The following is a 24,613-nucleotide window of genomic DNA, read 5'->3' on the forward strand; positions in this document are numbered from 1 at the left end:
CGGGAGTTCGGGTGATCCGTTTCCCGGGTCCAACGGTGGAGAGGGTGGCTGTCCACTTGGTTTGGATGGCGGGAGTTCGGACGATCCGTTCTCCGGGTCCAACGGTGGAGAAGGTGGCTGTCCACTTGGTCCGGACAACGGGGATTTGGGTGATCCATTTTGACCGAAAGACAGTAGTTCGGGTGATTCATTGTTTAGACCGATTGGTCCAAGTTCCGGCTGTCCAGCTAAACCGGACGGCGGAAGCGTCGTAGACCGTCCCATCATACGGGGAGACGGGAGTTCAGTTGATTCGTTCGGACCATAAACCGAATATTCGGTTGGTTCCGTCGGCTCAGGTGATTGCGAATCCGGTGGTCCCGTTGGGTCGTACGACGACGGTCCGTTTTCGCCGTCATCAGCCGTATCCTCAAACTTGTAACCAACGATGTTTTGTTTGTTTAGACGGGACTTTCGACGACGTTCATCCTCGAATTGCTGCAGCGCGTTGTGACGGTAAACGCCGAAGCCGATGCCGGCGATTAGCATGCACCATCGACTTAATCGGATCAATGGTGACACGTTCACCGGGCACGCGAACTGTCTGACCATACTTAAATGGTTATATTTATTCACTTGGAAGTAGACGATTTTCGTTTGACTTGAGTGGTTCGACGGACAGTATGTTAGAGTGGTTAATACTCGGGGAGGGGAGGGGTACAATGCACTGTGTGCGTAGAAATTAGAAACACCTAATGAATTTGTGTACCGCCGATGCGACGGTGAAAATACCAAACGGTATGCGTATACCTGCACAGTACCAGGTTTATACCTGCAAGCAGAACAGATGATTGGAGGAGCTTCAACATTTAAGGGGCGGTAAATCTAAGTGCCGTAGGTCAGGGGTCGGAAACCTTTTCGTAGGAAAGAGCCATTTTTTAAAAGTTACAAAAACATGCTGTCCAGAGAGTCATAAAAATATTATCACCATAATAATGCATAATATAATTTATAATGTTTTACGGGTCTCGATATTGATACATTTTCCAAAGAGTCACAGGTTGCATATTAAGGAGCCGCAGGTTCCCGACCCCTACAGTTGGTGAATAATTAAAATCAAGAATAATGATGTATATACAGTACTTGATTTGGCAAAATTAAAGAAGGGGGACTCTGTTTGCTTAAAAAAAAAATTGCGTCCCCAAAAATTGTTAAACGTTATAATTATAATATATATACGTATATAACGTAGGGAGACGCTAAAATTTCTAAAAATTAGAAGGGGTACTCCGTCCCCCTGCGTCCCCCCCTCAAGTCGAGCACTGTGTATATAGAAATTTGAAATTTTCACAGTACTTATATACTAATATTATATCTCGTGATCTGGTATAATTTCCAAAATATATTGACTTTTTTTGTACTTTATTTATTATATATTTTATTTCATAAAATAACAATTTTAATTATATTAGTGCAGCGAAAAATGTTAACATACTGGTCAATGAAAAATAGGTAATTATTTCAAAATTATTTTTATAAGCATTTGAATTTTAAAATTAGACAAAACTGGACAAAAATCACGAAAATATGCCACACTTTTGCAACTAGAATCTCATAAAATTTTCAATTTTTATAATTAAAGCGTGACAAATGATTTTTCACATATTCTACTTGATATTTAATAAAAACACAGCTTACCTGAAAAATGTATGAAGAGACCCAAATCTTCTGCGTGTGGACGGCAACAATATCCGTTACTAACTTTATTAGGTATTTATAATTGTATAAAGATACCCGGTTGAAAAGCAAACTGGATGCAACTGGATCGGATAGACAACGAAACAGTAATGATTGGATAATAAATTGAACGCCGGATAATCGAATTGTCATAACGATCATCATAGCGACCATCAGTTGTTTACAAGCATCGATAATAATACGAGCTAAAAACATATTTTTTTATTTTTTCCCGCAGATGGCCCTAGTACCTACTTATCAGGCGTGTAGCTAGATATTTCAAAGGGGGGTGTTATTTAAAATTATTCATAGCAAAATAATTACTTTACGTATACTGTATTATACAAGCGTAGAAACACATTAGTACATCACATATGAATATCTATTCATGTGTAAAGTACTATTGTATGAGAAAGTATTTAAATATTTTAATAAAATTACAGATGTACATTTTTGTAATTTGTACCTATTTTAAATTGTGCATGACACGACACAAAATCACGGCTTTGGTTTATTAGACATAACGGTGTAATGAGAAGCCGGATTGTTACATATAATATTACTATTGTTATGAATATATTCAGTGCTCGATTTGGCAAAATTAAAGAAGGGAGGGGGTCTCTATTTACTTTAAAAAAAAGAACGTCCCCAAAACTGGCTGAGCGTTATGATTATAGCGTAATAATATTAGGGGGACGCTAATATTTCTGAAAATTAGTTGGGGTACTCCGTCCCCTGCCTCCCCCTCAAGTCGAGCCCTGAAAATTCATCATAAACCGTAATGAAAACATATTTATCATAAGGCAATATATTATATATTATATATTATATATTGCCTTATGATAAATATGTTTTCATTACGGTTTATGATGAATTTTTACTTTTACAAGACTTCAGTATAACACGGTTAATGTGAGGGGGGGTGTTACTACACCTGTAACGCCCCCCCCCCCCCCGACTACGTGTCTGCTACTTATATTATGCGATATAGTATTATCTTTTAATAGTTACTAATATACTTATATCAAGGGTGCCCAATTTATTTTGGAAGCGGGCTATAATTGCAATTACATTTAGCTGGTGGGCCATGTTATGAACAAGATTTTCTTACACTTATAATTCATCTAAAATTCTATTTTCAATAGATACTTAATTAGATAGAACAAATAGGTATTTAAATTAAACAACATTTTAAATTTCACATGTTTTAATTTTTAATAATATTTAAAAAAAAACATCAGTGAGACCTATGAAGAGACTTATTAGCTAATAATTTTTCAATATCTGGTGATAAATCTGATGTTGATAACAACATCAAATCTGAAATATGAGGCGCAGTTAACGAACTACGATATTTATTTTTGACATAGGTTAGAGTAGAAAAAGCTTTTTCGCAAATATATGTTGATCCAAATCTGCTTGAAATCTGCAAGGCAAGATCACACGTTGCAGGAAAGTCTTCTTTTGGTACTAATTTCCAAAATTTTAATACATTTTCTGAAGACTGCAGTTGTGGTTGTGATGATACAATTTCGGTAAATATCTGCTTCAAGGAAACGTGGTTTTGAATTTCTGTGATTTCCAACTGGATATTGCATGAATATTTTTGTATTTCACTAAAAGTGATTGAAAATCGGTTCATGAAAAACAAAATATTATTTTTGTCCTTCTCAAAATCCTGAAATCTGTTCTCAAAAGACTGCAACAATAATTGAATTTGTGTTTGATATTTCGAGATGTCAGGTGAAGTATTTTCTAGTTTTCCTCTTATATCTACAAGCGTAGGAAAATGATCGATATTATTTCTAGTCAAATTTGTCAAAAAAAAGGGAGAGTTTCGCTTTAAATCCATAAACCAAATTGAACATTATTGGTAACGAACAGTCCTTCCCTTGCAGCTTCCAGTTAAGTATGTTGAGGTGCTGTGTAATATCTATTAAAAACGCAAGATCGCATAACCATGATTCACTTTCAAGTAAATCTCGCTCATCAGGCATTGCCTGCTTTTCTACTAAAAATTGCAAGACCTCTCTCCGCAAAAGAAAAAAATGTTTCAGCATTTCACCCTTAGATAACCAGCGGACAGCACAATACAAATGTAACTCACCGAATTCATTGATTTCTTCTTCAAATAAAACCCTGAATTGTCTTCGATGAAGAGCTTTGGCTCGGATATAATTAATACAGCGTACTACAGGATCAATAACATCATTAAACTTCATATCTTTGGCACATAAAGCTTCCTGATGGATGATACAATGATATGAAAATAATTCCCGGCCTAAGAACTGTTTTAACAAGGCCACACAACCATTTATTTTTCCCGTCATAGCGGGTGCTCCATCAGTACAAACAGAATTAATTTTTTCCCATGCTATACCTTTTCTGTCGACACATTCCTTGATTTTCATAAATATGTCTCTTCCGGTACTTGTAGTTTCCAACTGGCTGAGCTCTAATAAATCTTGAAATACATTAAAATTTTCATCAACACACCTCACGAAGATGGCTAGCTGTGACATACTCGTCAAATCACAAGTTTCATCCAACGCCAATGAAAAATACTTACATTTCGTTACGGTTTGTGTTATTTGGTTGCTAATATCGTTTGACATCTCCTCTACTCGTCTTGTTACAGTATTTCTCGAAAGTGAAATACCGTCTGCTTTAGTTTTTATATTTTTATCATTACAGTTATTAGAAAAAATTGATAAAGCCTCTTTAATAATTTCCCCATCAGAAAAAAGGCTTTTTATTTTTGGCTAAAAGTAAAGATATCTCATATGATGTTTTTACCATAGATTCGAGTTCATCAAATTTTTTTACAAACAGATTCTGCTGACCAAATATTTCTTTTTTTTTCTTCTTTATAAACTCAGCTCTTAGAGAACTTCCTTCCGGGTAGTTTTTATTAATACTTGAATGATTTTGTTTAAAATGCCGTTCTAAATTATATTTTTTGGCGACGGCAATCGTAGTGGAGCAAATAAGACATATGGGCTTCAATGCTTTGCTTTCAGTAAAGCAATATTGCATCTCCCATTCTTCGTGAAATGTCCGAGAACGTTCTTTCAATTTCGACGTAATTGGTTTGCTGAGAGCCATTCTGGCTTAAAATTAACAAGTAAAAACACAGAATAAACGCAATTATTACAAAATAATTTAATATTTATTAAGTTGTACGTATTATTTTTACGACCGTAGCAAAAGGCGGGTGCGGAGCGACTGATTTTGGTCGCTGTTTGTACAATATTTCGAATAACAATTTATTATCTTAATTCGCCGATATACGACGACTACGTCGACGGACAATCAAGATAATCTATAAACATAAAAATAATACCGATTAACATCGCGACAAATGCGGGTTCGGGTAAAACGCATCCGGTCATCACAGGAAAACCCGATAACATTGCTGTGTGGAATGGTCCTAGTGCTAATTTGATACACACACGTATATAAAATAAAATATACAACAAAATTTAAACTTAAAAGAAATATTAATAATAATTTAAAATGTCATAGACTATAGAGTATAGATGTTGGCGGGCAAATCCAAAAGCGTTGACGGGCCACTTCGTGGCCCGCGGGCCTGGGTTTGGGCACCCTTGACTTATATGAACATTGAACGCTGAAATATATTTAAAATTAAAAATATTTTACCTATCAGTAAAGCCAAAAGTTGTTTTTCCTTTCAATTTATATTTCTGTATACGTACTTAAAATCAATCGAAAGCCGTTTAATTTTAGATTCAATGCGAACTATGTTAATTATACTCGATGAGATATCTCGTAAAATAGTACATTGTCAGTTTGTCTTACATTTTGACCGTTATTCACTAACTTACAACGAATCTTGATTTTAGAATACATATCATATTATTATTTACATCTTCCAATACAGTTTTATGTTTTTATTTTCAAAGTGTGAATTATTCCAGTTTATGTATTATCTATTGTATTATTATATAATATACATATGGTTTTTATAAGATTGTAAGTAGGTGGCTTATAATTATATGCGTTTTTAAGAGCTGGTTGTTGCTAATTTTACTTTATATTCTTCTCATACCTTGTATTTTACAATTATTCAATTCGCGTTTTATACGTTTAGGTGTATGACCTAACAATTTCTTTACGTATTTCATTTTCTTGATTCATTTCAGTTTACACGCACAATATATTGTTTCTTCGACCTTCAGGTAAAATCATTCTAAACAAAAACTTACGAATCGTGAACATAGATTGTTTTTATTCAATTATGATTCTAGTAAACAAAAATGTCTATTTTTTATAATAACAAAAATATAAAATTATAGTTTAATGTTAAAACGAAATATACTAATACAATATGTAAATAAAATAAAGTGTACATGGTCACTCTGGTGTTATGCCGAATTTTATCAATTTTTCACTGATGATGTGTTGATAACGGTTGTTAGGTACAACATTGCAAACTAGGTAAGTCTGGGCAGGTCGTCCTTCGAGGTTATTTGAAGTTCATTTTTGGGCGCTAATTTGACTGTCACTTTTTTAACGTTCAAATTCATTAACGTTAGTCACTTATTACATGATATGTCATCTGGATCAAATTCCATCATGAACAACGTGCGTCTACTAAGAAACTTGAACAGAAACGCAGTGAGAACAGTAACTACGAGATGTCCAATCAAAGTTGTACAATTATATAGGTAGATGATTGATTTTTTTCCGTTTTTAAATTGTTTTATGAATATGAACTTGGTCGTTGTTTTTCAGGTGTCAAAATTCCATACATTGGCGCTCGGGTAAACGTCCGTATATAAAAAATGTTGGCTATCGTTTTTATGCCACAGATTTCCCTAGTCATGTTAAAGTTTCATTGCCAGCTCTGTCTCCAACAATGGAAAGTGGCACTTTAATAAGCTGGGCAAAAAAAGAAGGTATATATTATTGTTGTTTATGCCTTGAAAAACATAGAACTTAATTTACTGTAAATGCTCTCTAGGAGAAAAATTGAATGAAGGAGATAAACTAGCTGAAATTGAAACAGATAAAGCTATAATGGATTTTGAAACTCCTGAGGAAGGATATCTAGCTAAGATTCTTGTAAATGCTGGTCAAAAAGATGTTACTGTTGGAAAGGTACATAATATGTTCTTGTTTATTTTTAATTTATATAAATTTTTTGTATCATATTGACATGTGGTCATTTTTAAATTTGCAAAAATTAAATGACCTTGCACTTGTAAGGGTCACTTAAAGAAGTTGTTAAATCAGATCTTAAAAAATAATATTAACTATTTTTTTATTTTATTTTTTATTAATACAATTTATAATGCATATTGTTTGCAAAAAAAAAGAAAATGGGGTATAATAATTACAAATACCATGAAAAATATTAAAAACCATCCTGTGATAAAACCTTCTGTAATAGGAGTATATTTTTTAATTTCTTTTATATATAAATACTCATTACATCTTTTAGTTGATTAACAATTTAAAATACTGGTAAAATACTTGGAATATATTTCATTTTATTAATTTTGTAATATAATAATAAAATGAAAATGCATTAATATAAAATACAAAGTAGTTATAATAAATTTAAGTACTTTGTAATATAAATGACAATAGAATAATAGTAAAAAGTGAAAATTATTAATGGACACATTTCATGTATTTGATAACTGTAAAATAATTCAAGTATAAATTAAACTTAAAGCTAAGCTAAGTAAACATTTTGCTTAAAAATATTTCGTGACATGAAAAAAAAATCTACATGGTCAGCAACAAGGTTTGTAAATTATAAGGTTCTAGGGAAAAATAATGCAGAACTATAGTTATTTTTAGAAAAAAGAAAATAAAAAAATAAAATTTTCTCAAACTGCAGTTTGGAATATTAAAATGGATTATTGATAGTAATTCCAGTAAAAAATCATTTAATAAATTGTATAATAATATAACATCAGCAACCTTTCTCCTTGATTCGCAAGATGTAAATCCATGCTCAGAATTTTGAAAACTATGTCTCTCGAAATCGGTATATATAATTTATAACATAATAACTTAAAAAATGTATACTGTACATTTTCAATAGTGTTTTTAAATGAGGAATAATTGGGTGATCAGATATTCGATCCAAATTCAAGTTGAAATTTGACAAGAGAAAAATATAATGTTTTAAATTAATTAATATTTTTAACATGAATCATATTTCTATTAATGAGTTCTAACATTTTGAATGCTTTTTTTAATTGAACTATTAATGTGTAAAGAAAAAGATAAATTATATTAAAAAATGATCCCTAGGTCTCTTATAGAAGTAACACGAGTGATACTACAATCATTATTTATTTATTATATTATTATTGTGGTTGGAAAAACTTAATATGATATTGGTTATCTTAAGTATTGCTAAGTTTAAATTATTGATTTGAAATCAGTTATTTAATGATAATTTTGAGTTAAATATTACCTACCTAGAAAAGTAACAAACATAATGAGGTATTTCTATAAAGAGTTACAAATGTTAGAACATTTTGGTTTTCAGCTTGTATGTATTATAGTAGAAAACGAATCAGATGTTGCTGCTTTTAAAGATTATGTTGATGATACACCAGCAAGTGCACCAGCTCCAGCACCACCATCACCAAAGCCAGTTGCTACTGCAACTGCTCCGCCTCCTCCTAAACCTGCAGCCACAACAGCTGCAACAATACCCAAATCAGTACCAATCAAAATAGGTTCTCGTATACTCGCTAGTCCTTTAGCCAAACGTTTGGCAGCCGAAAAAGGGTTGGATTTAAGTGTAAGAACAACTAAATAAATTTTAATTAAATTATATACTTATTACCATAACTTTCCATTAACAATAAAATGTATAATTAGTCAATCACCCAAGGTTCTGGTTTATTTGGTTCAATTAAATCAATCGACTTAAATAAAGCTGCAGCAAGTGGTCAGAAAACAGCTGTTATTGTAGGAACTCGAGGTGATGGATTCACTGATAAGCCAGTGACAAATGTTAGAAAGATCATTGCTCAACGTCTGCTTGAATCCAAACAAGTAAAATTAAATGTTTGTTTTTTCTATCATCTAAGTTAAACTAATTTATGTTATTTAATTCTAGAATATACCTCATTATTATCTCACTGTTGATTTGAGTCTGGATGATATTGTGTCATTAAGAAAACGTATGAATGAGCTTTTGGAAAAAGAAGGAGTTAAATTATCCATCAATGATTTCATAATTAAAGCTTCGGCTTTAGCTTGTAAAAAAGTTCCAGAAGCCAATTCTTCCTGGATGGATAGTTTCATTCGACAGTGAGCTAAGCAATTTTATTAACATTGATTGTCTATACTAACTTGAATTACGTTCTTGTGTTTCAGATATGATGCGGTTGATGTAAGTGTAGCTGTAAGTACTGAGACTGGACTTATCACACCAATTGTATTTAATGCTGATACTAAAGGATTAGTAGCAATAAGCACTGATGTTAAAGAACTTGCTGCTAAAGCTAGAGAAGGAAAATTACAGCCTCATGAATATCAAGTAATTTTAAATATTAGATTAATCAACATTTTTTGTATTAACAATGTTTTTATTATCTCAGGGAGGTACATTTAGTGTTTCGAATTTGGGAATGTTTGGTGTAAAAAGCGTATCATCTATAATAAATCCACCTCAATCATGCATACTCGGTATTGGTTCTATGAATCAACGATTAGTACCTGATAAAACAAATGGAACCCGTGCGCAAAATACATTACAAGTTACATTGAGTTGTGATCATAGAGTTGTTGATGGTGCTGTAGGAGCTCAATGGTTACAAGCATTTAGACGATATATAGAAGAACCGCATAATATGTTACTATAATACTGACTCTTTTCTCTTGGAGCAATTCAGTCATAAAATGCTTTCCGTAATATTATTTTGTTTTTTTTTTTTTTGTTATTTATTATTAATAGTTTAATTGTTAAACTGATCAGTATACTTTAAACCTGATTTTAAAATGCACGTAAGTTGTTTAAATTCAATTTAGAGTATGTTATTACTGCGAATCTTATGAATTATTATAAAGGAAAACATGTGAACAAAGAAAACACAAATAATGATGTTTATGGATATAAATTTGTAATTGATTAATTTTTGTTTACAAAGCACTACCAAATGGTACTTGTCTCCAGTTCAATTGACCTAAAAAAAAAAAAAAAATTAGACATGACAAAAAATATATATAAACAAGCAAGTTAATATATTGAAGTAATTATTTGTTTTTAATAGATATTTTCTAATCACACAGACTATTAATACCGTGTGTTCAATTTTAAAGGTAACAAGAAATATTTCAAACGCAAGACCTTGAATTTAATTCGGGTTTTCTATACAGGGTACAACACTTATCTGCGCATACGCAGATAAAATAAAAATTTCTTAAATAGGAACCATCATTTTTAACACTGGATTTGGTTTGCTCTATTTTTTTGAGCAACTTTGATCTTTACAGATTTTTGATATGTTCAAAATTGACATTTTTAAGACTGTCGAAAGTTTTAAATTAGGTAATTCGTATTTATCGCATATTTCAACACTACGCATCTTAATCAAGAATTTACAAATATTATTATAACAATTTATTTTTATTAAAAGTACAAGGTGTATTTATTATAACATTGAATTTATAAACAAATATCATAAGATAATAATAATTTATTGTCTAAGTAGTTCTATTTGTGTAGCTGCTATTATTTGATCTTTGGTGAGTTCATTACACGCAATGATTATTTTATTTTTCAAATCATCAAGATTAATAAGTGGATTTTCATAAACTACTGTTTTTAAATGTCCCCAAAAAAAATAATTCAATGGTGTTATATCAGGTGATCTAGCGAGCCATTGTACTGGACCATATGTATCCATCCATTTATTGCTAAAAGTTTGGTTAAGGTATTCTCGAACAATAATTGCATTATGAGCGGGAACATCTTGTTGGAAAATGCTTTGAAATATGCGATAAATACGAATTATCTAATTTAAAATTTTCGACCGTCTTAAAAATGTCAATTTTGAACATATCAAAAAACTGTAAACATCAAAGTTGCTTAAAAAAAATAGAGCAAACCAAATCCAGTGTTAAAAATAGTGGTTCCTGTTTAAGATATTTTTATTTTACTGCGCATGCGCAGATAAAAAAAAAGTTAAAAATTAGAATTTATCAAAAAAATATGTATTTATAAGTCCTGTACCCTGTAAAAAAAACCTGAATTAAATTCAAGTCTTGTGTTCAAAATATTTCCTGTTACCTTTAAAATTGAACACAAGGTATATAATAACTATTAAAAATATATACATTTATATATTACATCAAGTAGTGATGAAGTCAATTTTTTCTTATATAGGAATTATTGAAATCTAGTTAACTTTTTTTTGGAACCAGGTTCAAGGTGTGTAAAAATATATAAATATAAAATTTTATCATTTAGGTGAAAAATTATTAAAATTTTATTATTTTACAGTGACAAACCAAACATATAATTTATAAAGTTCAATGTTATACTTAATATATAGTTATTTCAATATTTATGTTTAATATAGTATCTTGGTATAACTTTTTAGTGCACATTTAAAAAACACTCATATTATTCAAGTATTAAAAAGCAGGGTTAATATATTCAAAAATATATTAATTAAAAAAAAAAAATGATTTAAATATTGACTCACCAAAAGCTAAAGACCACTGAGATTGATTTTCATTTTTAGTATTTTTAATTAAATCGTCGACAGTGAATAAACATTCAGCATTTTTAGGATTAACCTTTACTGAACCAGTGTACAATGATATTAGTTTAATAAGATTGTACTGTTGTTTAACTTTCAACGAATTTGATTGTATTCGCAATAACCTAAAATAGTAAAAATGTTAACATTTTATCAAAAGCTTTTAAATTGTATTATAAAATCACCATTTTAAAAATATAATAGTATGTTTATGGGGTGTATTCAAAGCCGTTCTTAATACTAGACTTGTATCTAAATGGGAAGGTTTACAGTTCAAGCAGTCATCACTTTGGTTGTGTTTAATATTAATTTTTCTACTAGTTTTATATGCAACTATACATAATTCAATGACCCATAAAGCAGCAACACGAGAATTCTGAGTGACTAAACACTGTAGTACATTTGTTAAGAGACCTGAATTGGTCAAGATTTTCAACATTACACTCCAAAGTGCTTTATCCGCTTTAGAAATTCTACCTTTAAAGTAATAAAATAAAAAATTATAACAATATAATAGTAATATTAATATAAGGCCAATAAAAAATACCTTTAGAAATATTACACTCCTCAGATTGAAGTAAATACCGTGTAATGAACAAATTGACTAATTGTGAAGATGTATGTTTATTTGCTAAATATTCTTTTATTTTCTTTAGACATTCTTTATATGAAAATTCAGGCATATGTAACTTTTTTCTATACATTTCATAAAATGTAAATATTTTATTATATTTAAATTTCAAATCAGAACATTTTTAAACTTGTTTACCTAAGAGCATTTAAATGGTCTTCTTTGAGAGAAGTATTATTTTGTCTTTTATTTAACATATAAAACTCTATTGTGTCCATAAATACATCAACATCATTTATTTCTAATTTTGGTCCAACAATCAAGAAATTATCATCTACATTCCAATATTTTGTCTGAAATAACAATACAGAATTATAAATAGCTAGAAAGCATTGTAATATCATCTTACCTTTAACCAATCCAATGCAAACTCCATAGCTGTTCTCAATGATTTAAGAGTAGGTAAATCTCGGTCATGTGAAATTTTATGGCGCATGTCAATTAACCATGATGGAAGTTCTAAACGAGATGCTCTGAAATACATTGATTTCTGTGGGCCTTTTCCCAAAAAGTCAGCAGTCAAATTGACAAATCTTAGATAAGATAAATTTGTATATAAAATTTTGAAAATAATTATATAAGTATCTAATTGACCAACTTACTTCATTATTGCCATAGAATATAAACGAACTAAATCATTTACAATAATGATATCATCAACATCACAAAAATAACTATCTTTAGAGATAACTTGTAAAATCAATTCTGTGCAATATAATCCTCGAGATAATTGTCTTCCTCTACAGGAAAAAATGTATTTTGAAATAGCGATTACTTACAATAATAATTCTTTGTAATTACTGACCTAGTTTTCCAGAGTAATAATTTTCTCAGAGCTCGTTTGTAATTTCGTAATTCTTTACTGCCAAATATATCTTGTCTAATAGACTGCCATTCTGAACTACATTATACAGTAAAATATTTTCAGATTATTTACAGAATTAATTTTTACACCGGAACTCAAAATGATTATTCTAAGTAGATAGAATGGAGTTGTGTTCAATAGAATAAAAACATTTTAACTTAAACATTCTGTACTTTGGAAATTAATTGGAGCAGTTTACCCAAAAAATTAATACAAACCTCCAACTATGTGGTGTAAAGTACATGAGTGTTAAGTAAAAACTCTCAACAAAATGATAATGTAACTCATATTAACTTCACAATTAATCGATAAAACTTTCGTTGACATCAATGATAATAATTTTACATTCATATAAATATTTTCATAAAAAACTTACTCAGAAGACCATGGCATCACAATTATATCCTCCATTATGTTTAACACGGAAAAATTAAAATACTATTATCAATTTTAAACCGAATATATTTTCATCATATTACAAATGCAACAATTACATTCCAAACGAAATCTAATCGCGAACAGAGGCACAGTGTACTAACGCCATAAATAATCAAAAGCAATTGCACCAGCACGACGCACGTTGTCAATTGTCCGGCTGCCGTGTTATCACTATAATTTGTATTATGTATTATCTATGATTATCGCTTATCTGTTATTATTGTTATTAGCCTAGTTCACGGTTTTGTGTTATATTCTGTGGTGATATTATTTAACAATGATAACTGTTGATACCTAAAAGCATTGATTATAGAATAATCTATTTTATAATCAATGCTAAAAGCATAGGCGGATATCAGGGGGGGCTAGAGGGGGTTAGACCCCTAAGTATTTTAATAGCCCCCCCCAAAATCGAAACTTTGTTAGAAGTTTTATTCGTTGTTTTTATAATTTATTTATAAATTATCTGTTCATTTTTTTTTAAAAATCGTAAAATAAGAAATAATTAAAAACTATTAACAATATCAATTACATAGTTTGGCTACTTGCGAAAGAAGTTTTAGTGCAATGAAAAAAATAAAAACTTGATTAAGGACATTGTTGGTTCAAGATAGGTTCAGCAATCTTTCAATACTATATAATAGAAAATATATATCGAAAAATATAAAAAGCGATGATATTTTGAGTATCTTTGATAATACAAAGAGTTATTTGTCATTAAAATAAAATATTAATTATTTTTATATATACGTTATTTAGTGTTTTTTTTTTAATACAATTTAAATATATCTATATTTTTAATGGTAATAAGTTTTACTTGTGTATGGGAAGGGGGTGTGTGGGCGAAGCCCCTGTGGGTTATTTTATATTGAATTATTATAGCCCCTCCAAAAATTCAACCAAATGTCAGCCTATGCCTAAAAGCCTAGAACCCGTTTAGACTTAGAACTCGTGGCAGAATTAAGGAGGGGCCCGAGTACCTTTGGCTCCCCCATTTTCTTAAGTTAGATTTTATTAATTTTATAATAAATATAGGTTAGTAATTGTGTGAAGGCGTTAGAAACGAACAAAAAAATAATGATAAAATAAAAATAATGATTTGTTTACACACGAAGTCCAAAATCGGTGACAATCCCGGTTTTCCAGGATGTATGGGAACCCTAGATTATGGGTCCCTCCAAAAATTAAATCCTGAATCCTCACTGCCTCTAACTATACTAAATTTGATATTCAATGCTTATAATTATTCATAATCATTATACCAAGTATTATTTTTTGCTACAGTTATGTTATCATTATAATATTATTACATTATTTGTAATATATTATGTTTAGAATATATAATATTCTGTGTTAATGTTAATTATGGGAGTGATCGAATGATTTCAATAATCGAGATAGTTTAATCAAACGGATGCAATTTACTAAATATAGATTGAAAAGAAATTTAGTGGGTGCTCAGGCAACCCTCCCCCCCCTACAAAATATTGTGAATGGAGTTCTAAGAGTTGGGGAACTGTATTTTAACTGATATTGCTCAAATTAAATGTAATTTATCTAAAATATTTGGTAAAAAAAGTAAATGTTTTGTAATAGAAAAAATAAAATAATAAAAAATGAAAGCTACATTTATTTGATTAATTATGCATTATAATTTATTAAATATGCCTACACGTTTCGCTAAGATAGGGCCCAAAAGTTTTATAGGCACCCCCAGAGATACAGGTTTATATACACCTATGTTGTGTGCCACATTTATATAAAAATATTGGCAATCATCAACAAGAGTTTTTATCTCATCACAAAGGATGGTTAACATTTTATTCTATTTACCATCATATTTACATAGTGTCCTGTTATGTCAATTGAAATGATCAACATTTTAAAACTTATTACAATATTAAACACGGGTTACACATTTTCACTACTCAAATCATATTTCTGTGAATTATTCAATATTTTTCTTATTAAAACAATTAATTGTATTCATTTTTAAATGGTATAATTGTTACTTATAAAACAAATATTTTGTTTTAGGTCAAATTTTCAGTTTACTCTTACTATAAATCACATTATATAATGATTATTAATTAATTAACAAACAAATGAAAAACCAAAGTTAAAGAGTTTTGAGGGATGTATATTGGAAACATTAATTGTAAATGAAAAAAATTGAACACTTATTATTAAGTAGTCTTAGAACTTAATATCACTTTCTATTACATTAGTATTATACAACTAGATAAAAATGTATAATCTTACCTCTTACATTTTTTTTATTATGCTCCTACTAATAAGGAAACAAAAAATAATTTGAATACAGCTATTGCAGATTAACTATAACTCTTTAATCAGTGCTACTTTACTCTGATTTAACATAATATAGCTGGTAATTTTCATGTAAAAGTTCATTAATAAATTATTTTTACAAGTAAATAAACAAATATTTTTGTATTGATTAACCCACCATTTTCATAATAAATTAAATTAATAAAAAAATATAATATGATACACATTTCAATATTTTAATAACATAATAATAATAAAACAATAATCATTTACACAACTGTAATATATTATATTAATATAATTTTCAAAATATAACTATCAATCTCAAAATTTTTCCCAGTCAATAACAAAATAAAAACAATCAATTCTAAATAAACTATAAAATATTTAAACATAATATGGTTAAATTTTTAAATACATAACAAAATAGTTTTGGGTTGTAAATAAAATAATATAATTTTATGAAAATAGGGTATTGTATAAAAATATAATTAGGTATGTCTTTTCAAAGTATTCAATATTAGTTTATAAAAATCATATATTTGAATCTACTGTCATTATAAACATTTTTTTGAAATCACAGGTTATTATTAGCATTATATGCTTAATAATTACTTAAATATAAGTAATTTAAATATTAATTTAAAAATAGAAAAATAAGGGAGTTTTTATATGAGTGAAAGTAAAAATATATTACTTCTTTAAGAAATTATTATAAGCTCGTCTATGAATGTCAATAGGTATCCATTTTTTTTTTTTGGTATCAAGGAATGAATGATTTTAAAAGTTTGGTTTAATACCATTTTTTTTTTTTATACATATAAAAGTAAAAGAGCACCTCAGAAATATTTGGTCTATAACAAATCAGTTATCACGCTGAATATGTGGGTAATTTTTAAAATTCAAAAAATATTCAGTCTAAAATGATCACTATAGTATAAATAAAGAACAAAATTTAACTAATTATATAAAAACAACAAAGTATGTTAAATGACTAAATTCCTGATCTACTAATGATATTTAAATTATAAACATCAGTCTAAGATTTGCTTTTCTTGACACAATTCTTAATTTTATTTAAAAATAATTTCCAAAGGAATAACAAGTAGCAATAAAGAATTTAACGTTAGTATGAATGAACTACTGAATAGGCGAGGTGTTCTCTGACTAGAATTCAAGTTTCATTATTATTCTGTCAAATTTAAATAAATATATAAGTTAAAAACAATAAATGTAACAAATAAAATGTATAATTTAATATATATTTCTGAGGCACACTTAACATGTGAGAATTTAAACTTATTCTAGTCTATAATAAGTATATATTTTTGGTTAAATACTTCAAGATTCCTTGAAGAGAGAAAATTATTTCTTCGACTTGGTAATGGCATATCCATTACCCAGGTAACATGAACTTCCCTGTTTTGATGTGTGTACATCAAGATATGCCTGTCTTGAGAACACACGATGACATGATTGACATTGATATTTACTAATATGTACTTTATTATTGTGTCGCAATAATGATGTCTGGAACTTGAATGTTTTACTGCATGCTACACAGTAGAAAGTCTTGCGCTGACATTTGTCTGTTTCTACAATCAATGATTGTTCACAGTTTGGTGACTGGCCATTAGTAAAATCTGGTCGCCTGTGAGATACTTTAGCTCGTATCTAAAATATAAGCATAAATAGGTTATTGGTTTTGAAATTTTTTAACATTAATTAAATAATTTTAATCATTTGATAAATAAAGAACTTTTATTCAAGAAGTTTAAAGAATATATAATAAAAAGACCTAAAAATATGGAAAATCATTTAAATGAAAGAAATGTGGAAAGAAATAGTTCATTGAACAATAATTATAATTTAATAAATTATAGTTCTACTGTAAGACATATTTATTTAAGCCTCAATGATGAAAACAATTCAAATTACAAATCTAAATGTACTTCTATAACAATAGACTTTAGTGAAATATCACAAGATGTAAGTGAGGTATTATTTAAAAATTATTATACATATGAAGTTTCAGTTTTAGTCAAGAAAATATTAAATACAGATCCAAGCAATTCAAAAATGTGGCATGTATCTATCAAAAAAAAGGTGAATAGAACTAAATACTAATCATATTATTTTTATAATGAAAACATTAAACTAACATTTTTTTTAGAAATTGATGGATAATGCTCATACGGAATTTAAATCTCAAAACTATTTTAGTATTAAATCATCAGAAAGTACAATTGATTGGTCTGATTTATACAAAATAAAATTGATATTACGTCAACCATCACCTAACTGGAAACATTTTGGCATAGATGAGATAAAAATTGTTAGTGCAACTCAGAACAACCCATAAGATTTGATTAATTAATTGAAAATATAAAAGCATTAAATATGATCAACCTAATTGAAAGATGATTAATAAATTAATTGTACTATGAATGGAATATAGTTATTTAAAAAAAGTATAATAAATAAATTGCAAATTAAAATTGTTTTATGCTTTAATTATTATCATAATTATTTATTAAATCAAGGTTGAGTGTTATATACTAACCTTAGTCTTATGGATCATTTGTCGTGGGATATCAGGCATAAGTGGATGTGGTGGTAAATTCAATGGATCTATAATGGGTGGCTCCATTTGACGCCGCCTTTGATTCAAAAGTAATGGATGAATATCATAACCATTCAAGTGCGGATAAAACATGGACATTGCTGATGGTGTTTTTGGAAATGTAGATAAATCATATGATAATCCAGATGTAGATGGCGATGGATCTGAATCGGGATGTTCCAAATCCCCATCACAATAATCATCAATAGAGGTTGTACAATGAACGCTTAAACCTACTAAATATAAAACAATTAGGAAATATTTTTATAATTTTTCAATGGATTTATAATATACTTTAATTTTTAGCTCAGAGAATATAATATTATGTTAATTACGTTATCTAAAGGACACAATTAGATTCTCTGGGCAAATGTTAAAATAGCAAACTAACACCAATTATCGAGTATTTGATTCCCAGATATCATGTCAGCTTTTGACAAGACAGAAGAGGTGTTAGGTGAACGGTCCAGGTTTGAAGCCAATGTTTCTCCAAGATCAGTTTCATCGTCCATGCTGTACACGTTGATCATCAAACATCAAAAAATTGAGGGTGCCTAATACAAACAATAAGACAAAATAATTAACATTAAACTAAGTAAAAAACGAGCAAAAAATAAACCTGTCACTTGTGCTGCTGTTCCCGCCGTTTAACTGACACCTCAGGTGGCTGCTGTTGGGTCATTCGACTCTCGGAACACTCGATCTTCTCACTCAGATGTTCTTGCACTTACCGCAGTCGGATTTGACCATAATTTCCCTGTAGTTGTCTCCGTGCACAGCTCGATGACTATTATCAACCACTATTAGTGTGTATTACCGAAGTACGTAGTGCGTTCAAAATTATTCACTTGGAAATCAGCTGTGGATATGTGGATAGATTATTATCACGGGCAAACAAAAAATATACATGGCCACAGATAACGAAGGGAATTGATATTGTTTAAAAGAAGAAAATAAAATAAAATATTATATACAAATTTGAATATAAAATATTATTATTGTTCTTACAACATAACTATTATTAATGTATTTATTGTGAAAAGCATTGGATGAATCGCGTCGACACGTAATTAATCATTAGCACTGGCGACCAGGAGAAGTTTTGTCACGCACGAACGGTGCTCGGATAGTCGCCGTAACAATTATTATTACAATGTTTTTATTGTTATTATTATCGGAACGACGCAAAGAGCAATAAAAACATTTTAAGAACGCAAAATAAATTACCCATTTCGAGCCTCCTGTATCGAGGTTCAACAGTAGTTCGTAATCAGTAGAGTTGAGCTCATACCGCCAGCCTTGTTGATTTGCCTCTTTTTTTTTTTATATGCTAATTACAATTATCATGGCTTACTTCTGTGATAATAATCATAATCATAATATTAATAAATAATAAAATAATAATATTAATATTAATAACAATAATAATTATAATAATAATAATAATAATAATATTTTTATTTTGTCGGAGTGAATACACAACATAGGTGTAAGTGGTAGAAGGTTTAATGGATGTATACGAAACAAAATAACTCTGTTAATTATATTAGATAATATTACGGCGGCGTGAACGATGTCGTTATATATATTATGTACGTCAGCGGTGACATACTTCTTTCAGTTTGGCGGTTGTGTGTCCAACAGGGGTGTATTTAAATTTACTTCTAGGAGGGAGCGAATTCAATTTTTTTCTTTAATTCAGGCTCAAAATGTACAAGTAAAATTTTTGGTAATATTTAAGTCTTGTGAATCCTTAATATTTGTGTGTTTTTTTTTTTAATCTAATGATGAATCCATTTAGAATCGACTTTTGTGTAGTTCTTTTTTAACACCTGTCTATGTTTTGAAAATTACGCTTGTGTTTTATTTGATTTTTCACGAAGTACGGACCTGATAAAAAGCCCAATTATTCACATTATTTAAGTATTAACAGCCATGCATAATTTTATTTCATTATAAAATGATTCACATTAAAAAAATTTGAAATGTATATCTCACATATATTCGATTCTTTAAATACGGATTCAGGGGGGTGATCACCCCTTCGACCCCCTAAAATACGCCTCTGGTGTCCGACATCGAACCTTTTGCATTTATTTCGACTGCGTATTAAGTTGATAAACAAAATTAACTCGAGTCAGTCGAGTCGCCTATAGAGTAATTACTCCATGAGTCACCCTAGAAAATCTGTAGTTTGGGTGGTAAACAAAGTATAATTCATTCAATTATTCAACCTGGGATAATTTATGTGTAGTTGGCTGAATTTTTTTAATTTTTTTTTAATTTTGTAGTTGGCTAAATTATGGATATTATAGTAACCATTTCATAATTGTTAATAATTTTTTTTATTAATACTTCATTGCGTATACATATATTACAAAAAAATACAGGGGCGGACTGGGCCATTGTGCTACTGTGCATTTACACAGTGGGCCGGTGTCATATTATATTCATCGGGCCGGTACAAATAACCCAACGAGTATTGAATTAAAAATATTTTTAAAACAGATAATTGTATATTTGTATACAATTTTGATTCCCCGAGTATTACCATTGATTATATATTACTAGTAATATACTAGTAATATATAATCAATGGTATTACGTAATATGTTAATCTATTTATATATATATATATAAATAGACTAACATATTTTTAATTAACATATTTTATATGATATAAGTACATGATAAATCGCTGTGCTATCAGCGGTTGACTGCTGCTGGGGAATACCGGAAAACATATTCTTAAAATAGTTTATAGTTATTAGAATATTTAGTCTATAATAGCTTAGACAGTAGACACTATCGCTATGATAGTATGAATGCACGGTACGAATTGCTTTCTAATTCCCACGATTTTGATTGTGTCATGTACTCGCACATCTAAGCTCGTGTATGAAATTATTTGTTAATCTTATTCAGTGTAGAATTAAATATTTAAATACTGCTATTATTTAATACACAATAAATGATGGAAAAAAAAATTGAAAAGCTTCGTTCAAAAAAATGATCAATTTCAAAGCTGTTACTAATGATCCAAAACAAAAAAAAATTACATTTGGATCGGATCGGTCTAACAAAGTACCTATCGGTAAGTATAAAGAATTTAGTATACTATGGATACTTATTTCAAGGTACTGATTCATTAATTAAGTACGTTTATTATACATTACATCATATATTTTAATATTGAATTGCAGAGTAAATAATATCTAATAATCTATAATATTTAATAACCTGTAAATTAAAATGTTTAATGGGTTAACTGGATTCATTTTTCTTTCAATATAATTGGTATTTAATTACTCTTTAATATTAGTTGTATTCTCAATATTTAGATGATTGTGTAACACAACAAAAACAACAAAGTTGCTCAGTTGAAACTGAAGAAAACAATCCTTTGGTAAGTAATCTTTTTTAAATGATATATTTTCACTAGATAGGTATTCTTGTTAGGTAAGATCCACCCAATACTTATTATGTTGTTTTAAATTATTATTTATTAGTTAACATTTTTACTACCTATTTTAATAAAAAACATTTATTATGATTGTTTAGATGTATTCAACTGCTAAAGAACAAATTGAGCAAAGTAATGTATCTTGTTAGTTTTCGTTATTTTAGGTTAAGGAACATATTATTGCAGATAAAATATATTCATTTGTGATTCCCAAAAAAAAGTTCTATTAATAAAAAAAAATGGATTTTATGAAACAACACCCTTGTCAACCGACTGTAATGCATAATGTTTTATGGTTTCTTTTTAAACTTAATAATAGGGAGGGTCAGAGAGGTAAGACCGTTTTGCGAAAATGGTTGACATTACAATGTGAAAAATATAATGAGGTTAAAGCCTTGTATTGCAGTATATGTATTGCTTTCTCTACATCATCAATCATTTTTTCTACTGGCTGCACAGATTTCAGAAATATTTAAGCAGCTGTAGAATCTCATAAAATTAGCAATGTACATATTTGTGTTGTTGAAAGTTATGTCAAAGCTTCAAGTAATGATAGTATTGAATATTTGATCAACTGTAATGTGATGAATATGAAAAAAAAACAAGTCGAAGAAAGGATTCATGTATTAAAACAAGTATTTAAAATAATAAAATTGTTGGGCAAGCGAAAGTAGCCTTATCGTGGAATTGGTAACACAGAGTGGCTGTACAAGATGGATGATGTTAATAGAGGTAATTTTTTGGAACTATTGAAATTTACTGCTGAAAGAGATGCAATTTTAAGACAATATTTAAACAATGCTATATTGTCAAGCAAAAAACGAAAATTCAAAAGGAAGAGGATCATTAATTACACTTGTATCCAAAACTACTGTTAATAAAGTATTTGAAGGTACACTAGAAACTATGAAGAAACATATTTGTGAAGAAATGGGTGATCAGCATTTTAGTATACAAGTATGACAATTTTAAATCTACATATTTCTCATTTTTAATTAAAAATTCATGTTTTTACTATTTTAGTTTGATAGTACTCAAGATATTGGAGCTACAGATCAAGCTACTATCTGCCTTCGCTACTTAAATAATACAGATATTAAAGAGTGCCTATTTGCTGTCATTAAAGTAGAAGATTCAGCAGGTAAAAATTTATATGAACTATTATATAGGTATTGGAGTAAAAAAACTTAGAAAGCTACAAAAAATAAGGGAAACTAGGTAGTGGTCCAGAGAAAAAGCTCTTAAATGGGTTTTCGACAGAGAAGACTGTTTATACCCAACTATTGTTAGTGCTTTAGATTTTATTTGTTCATCAAAAAAATTTGATCAAAAATCCATATGTGAAGCAACTTTATTAAAAAATAAATTGTGTGAATTCCAAGTTATTTTTACAGCCCATTTATTTATTAAAATTTTTGATTCAGCTGGGCGTACATCAACATATTTGTAGTCCAATAATTTAGATCTTTTGGCTGGTTGGTTAATGGTAATAAATACAATTGATGAAATTGGAAAATAAATTTTGATACAGTTGTCGTTGAAGCAGAGAAATTCTCATAAAATATGAATGATAAATTTACAAATTTTTAATTGAATAATAGTATAATTGTAGAAGATAAATTACCATTAATACATTCTAGACATAAGAAACACAATTATGAAATGTGTTCAGATGAACCTATTATAAATCCTATTGATAAGTTTAGAGTACAAGTTTTTTAATGCACTATTGATCAATTAAGAAGCAGTTTTATTGAAAGAAGTAATAGAGAAATTATAGCAGATATTCAGTATTTATTACCAAAGAATTTTCAATATGCAAATGATAACAGTCTACCAGAATCATTAAAAATATTATCAATAAACGATTAAAAATTAGTGTCCGAATTGAATCATTTCTAAAAAATATATGACATATTACAAAGCCTCTGAGTTCAAATACTTCAAAAATGTATAATGATGATGATTATATGTTTCCAGATAACGAAGAATTTTTTCTAAACTGGGATATAAATGATAAAATGGAATCAGAAGTTAAAAGTAAAATATATTAATATATACTGTTTTTATATTTAGTTATTTATGTTTAGTAAAAAATATGTTTGTCTTTTTTTATATGGTGTGGAAAATCAAAAACTACCAATAATAATCATAATACAAAATCATGCTTAATATGTCTACAAAAATTAATATACCAATTAAATATGCATTCACTTGCATATTGTAATTTGTATGCTGCAGTTGAGTTTGTTTTAACAATCTGTTACACAGGATAATTGCGAAAGACCATTCAGCAAGCTTAAAATAATTAAAAATCATTTATGCTTTTCATTAAATTAAGATCATCTTGAAGCATTTATGCTAATGTCTATAGAAAAAGGTATATTAGACGCTATTGATTTCAAAGAAATACTAAAAATAGTAAAAAATTCTTCATCATTGATGAACCAGATGTTATCATTGTAAAAACCTTAGTGTATTCATATAATATTATTTATTTTAAATTTTATAATATCTATGTTATAATTATACGTAAATGTTATTTGTTAAAACATAGTTATTTTATTATTGTACTATTTATTATAGATGCTACAGATGTATTTTAAGTATGAACAGTTAAGGTATATATAATTTGTTAATTTGTTTAGAAGTAATTTTTTTTTTATTTATATAAATGATGTTTTAATACATATTATTAAACAGTGATTTAAAAACTCTTATTATAAATTATTTTTGGGAACATCAGTAAAAAAAAAAAATTAATTTTAAAATGTATATTACATTTTAAAGAAAATTAAACTTAAATCACAATATCCACATATTTTAT

At 28.7% G+C, this 24,613-nt stretch overlaps 5 protein-coding genes across 9 annotated transcripts; 2 read left to right on the forward strand and 3 right to left on the reverse strand.

The window, feature by feature from the left end:
• Positions 1-2,905: 2,905 nt before the first annotated feature.
• Positions 2,906-4,455, reverse strand: LOC112687427 (general transcription factor II-I repeat domain-containing protein 2B-like). 2 transcript variants are annotated; one of them, XM_025560124.1, is made up of 3 exons: positions 4,286-4,455; positions 4,097-4,180; positions 2,906-4,004 (listed from the first exon to the last, which is right to left on the reverse strand). In XM_025560124.1, the coding sequence occupies exon 3, from the start codon at positions 3,566-3,568 to the stop codon at positions 2,954-2,956; it is 615 nt and encodes a 204-aa protein (XP_025415909.1). In that variant the 5' UTR covers positions 3,569-4,004; positions 4,097-4,180; positions 4,286-4,455; the 3' UTR covers positions 2,906-2,953. The 2 variants fall into 2 exon arrangements, with proteins under 2 accessions (XP_025415909.1, XP_025415908.1); XM_025560123.1 differs by having other exon boundaries at positions 2,906-4,180.
• A 1,693-nt stretch (positions 4,456-6,148) lies between these two features.
• On the forward strand, positions 6,149-9,699 carry LOC112687418 (dihydrolipoyllysine-residue acetyltransferase component of pyruvate dehydrogenase complex, mitochondrial-like). The gene is made up of 8 exons (XM_025560114.1): positions 6,149-6,407; positions 6,475-6,638; positions 6,704-6,840; positions 8,249-8,506; positions 8,587-8,763; positions 8,828-9,021; positions 9,088-9,250; positions 9,312-9,699. The coding sequence occupies exons 1-8, from the start codon at positions 6,292-6,294 to the stop codon at positions 9,573-9,575; spliced, it is 1,473 nt and encodes a 490-aa protein (XP_025415899.1). The 5' UTR covers positions 6,149-6,291; the 3' UTR covers positions 9,576-9,699.
• A 109-nt stretch (positions 9,700-9,808) lies between these two features.
• On the reverse strand, positions 9,809-13,384 carry LOC112687419. The gene is made up of 9 exons (XM_025560116.1): positions 13,350-13,384; positions 12,914-13,009; positions 12,711-12,848; positions 12,458-12,641; positions 12,247-12,401; positions 12,025-12,173; positions 11,663-11,954; positions 11,421-11,602; positions 9,809-9,896 (listed from the first exon to the last, which is right to left on the reverse strand). The coding sequence occupies exons 1-9, from the start codon at positions 13,382-13,384 to the stop codon at positions 9,853-9,855; spliced, it is 1,275 nt and encodes a 424-aa protein (XP_025415901.1). The 3' UTR covers positions 9,809-9,852.
• Positions 13,385-16,941: 3,557 nt separating this feature from the next.
• On the reverse strand, positions 16,942-19,641 carry LOC112687489 (zinc finger protein MSN2-like). Of its 4 annotated transcripts, none has more exons than XM_025560218.1 (5): positions 19,551-19,641; positions 18,943-19,182; positions 18,715-18,877; positions 18,264-18,559; positions 16,942-17,374 (listed from the first exon to the last, which is right to left on the reverse strand). In XM_025560218.1, exons 3-5 carry the CDS (start codon positions 18,851-18,853, stop codon positions 17,066-17,068), a joined length of 744 nt encoding a protein of 247 aa, XP_025416003.1. In that variant the 5' UTR covers positions 18,854-18,877; positions 18,943-19,182; positions 19,551-19,641; the 3' UTR covers positions 16,942-17,065. The 4 variants fall into 4 exon arrangements, with proteins under 4 accessions (XP_025416003.1, XP_025416004.1, XP_025416005.1 ...); XM_025560219.1 differs by lacking the exon at positions 19,551-19,641 and adding an exon at positions 19,332-19,484; XM_025560220.1 differs by lacking the exon at positions 19,551-19,641 and having other exon boundaries at positions 18,264-18,556; positions 18,943-19,324.
• Positions 19,642-21,065: 1,424 nt separating this feature from the next.
• LOC112687459 lies at positions 21,066-24,252 on the forward strand. The gene is made up of 5 exons (XM_025560181.1): positions 21,066-21,417; positions 21,665-21,729; positions 21,885-21,918; positions 23,767-23,826; positions 24,128-24,252. The coding sequence occupies exons 1-5, from the start codon at positions 21,333-21,335 to the stop codon at positions 24,250-24,252; spliced, it is 369 nt and encodes a 122-aa protein (XP_025415966.1). The 5' UTR covers positions 21,066-21,332.
• The last annotated feature ends 361 nt before the right edge of the window (positions 24,253-24,613 follow it).

This window comes from Sipha flava, unplaced genomic scaffold (assembly GCF_003268045.1).
Source record: "Sipha flava isolate LNK unplaced genomic scaffold, YSA_version1 34_pilon_pilon, whole genome shotgun sequence".
Lineage (NCBI taxonomy): Eukaryota > Metazoa > Arthropoda > Insecta > Hemiptera > Aphididae > Sipha > Sipha flava.

Bases quoted from the DNA above. Each gene is read 5' to 3' on its own strand.
- LOC112687419 (XM_025560116.1), bottom strand. From the start codon at position 13,384: ATGGAGGATATAATTGTGATGCCATGGTCTTCTGA. The intron at 12,849-12,913 runs GTCAGTAATTAC...TTTTTCCTGTAG, and splicing joins TTATTACTCTGGAAAACTAG to AGGAAGACAATTATCTCGAG. The intron at 12,402-12,457 runs GTAAGATGATAT...TTGTTATTTCAG, and splicing joins TTGCATTGGATTGGTTAAAG to ACAAAATATTGGAATGTAGA.
- LOC112687418 (XM_025560114.1), top strand. From the start codon at position 6,292: ATGTCATCTGGATCAAATTCCATCATGAACAACGTGCGTCTACTAAGA. The intron at 6,639-6,703 runs GTATATATTATT...AATGCTCTCTAG, and splicing joins AAGCTGGGCAAAAAAAGAAG to GAGAAAAATTGAATGAAGGA. The intron at 6,841-8,248 runs GTACATAATATG...TTTGGTTTTCAG, and splicing joins AAGATGTTACTGTTGGAAAG to CTTGTATGTATTATAGTAGA.
- LOC112687427 (XM_025560123.1), bottom strand. From the start codon at position 4,331: ATGTCAAACGATATTAGCAACCAAATAACACAAACCGTAACGAAAT. The intron at 4,181-4,285 runs GTAAGTATTTTT...ATGTATTTCAAG, and splicing joins AACACAAACCGTAACGAAAT to ATTTATTAGAGCTCAGCCAG.
- LOC112687459 (XM_025560181.1), top strand. From the start codon at position 21,333: ATGATCAATTTCAAAGCTGTTACTAATGATCCAAAACAAAAAAAAATT. The intron at 21,730-21,884 runs GTAAGTAATCTT...ATGATTGTTTAG, and splicing joins CTGAAGAAAACAATCCTTTG to ATGTATTCAACTGCTAAAGA. The intron at 21,919-23,766 runs GTAATGTATCTT...ATATGTTTCCAG, and splicing joins TAAAGAACAAATTGAGCAAA to ATAACGAAGAATTTTTTCTA.
- LOC112687489 (XM_025560218.1), bottom strand. From the start codon at position 18,853: ATGATCAACGTGTACAGCATGGACGATGAAACTGATCTTGGAGAAACA. The intron at 18,560-18,714 runs GTTAGTTTGCTA...TTTTATATTTAG, and splicing joins TCAAATACTCGATAATTGGT to TAGGTTTAAGCGTTCATTGT. The intron at 17,375-18,263 runs GTTAGTATATAA...CTTATATTTTAG, and splicing joins AAATGATCCATAAGACTAAG to ATACGAGCTAAAGTATCTCA.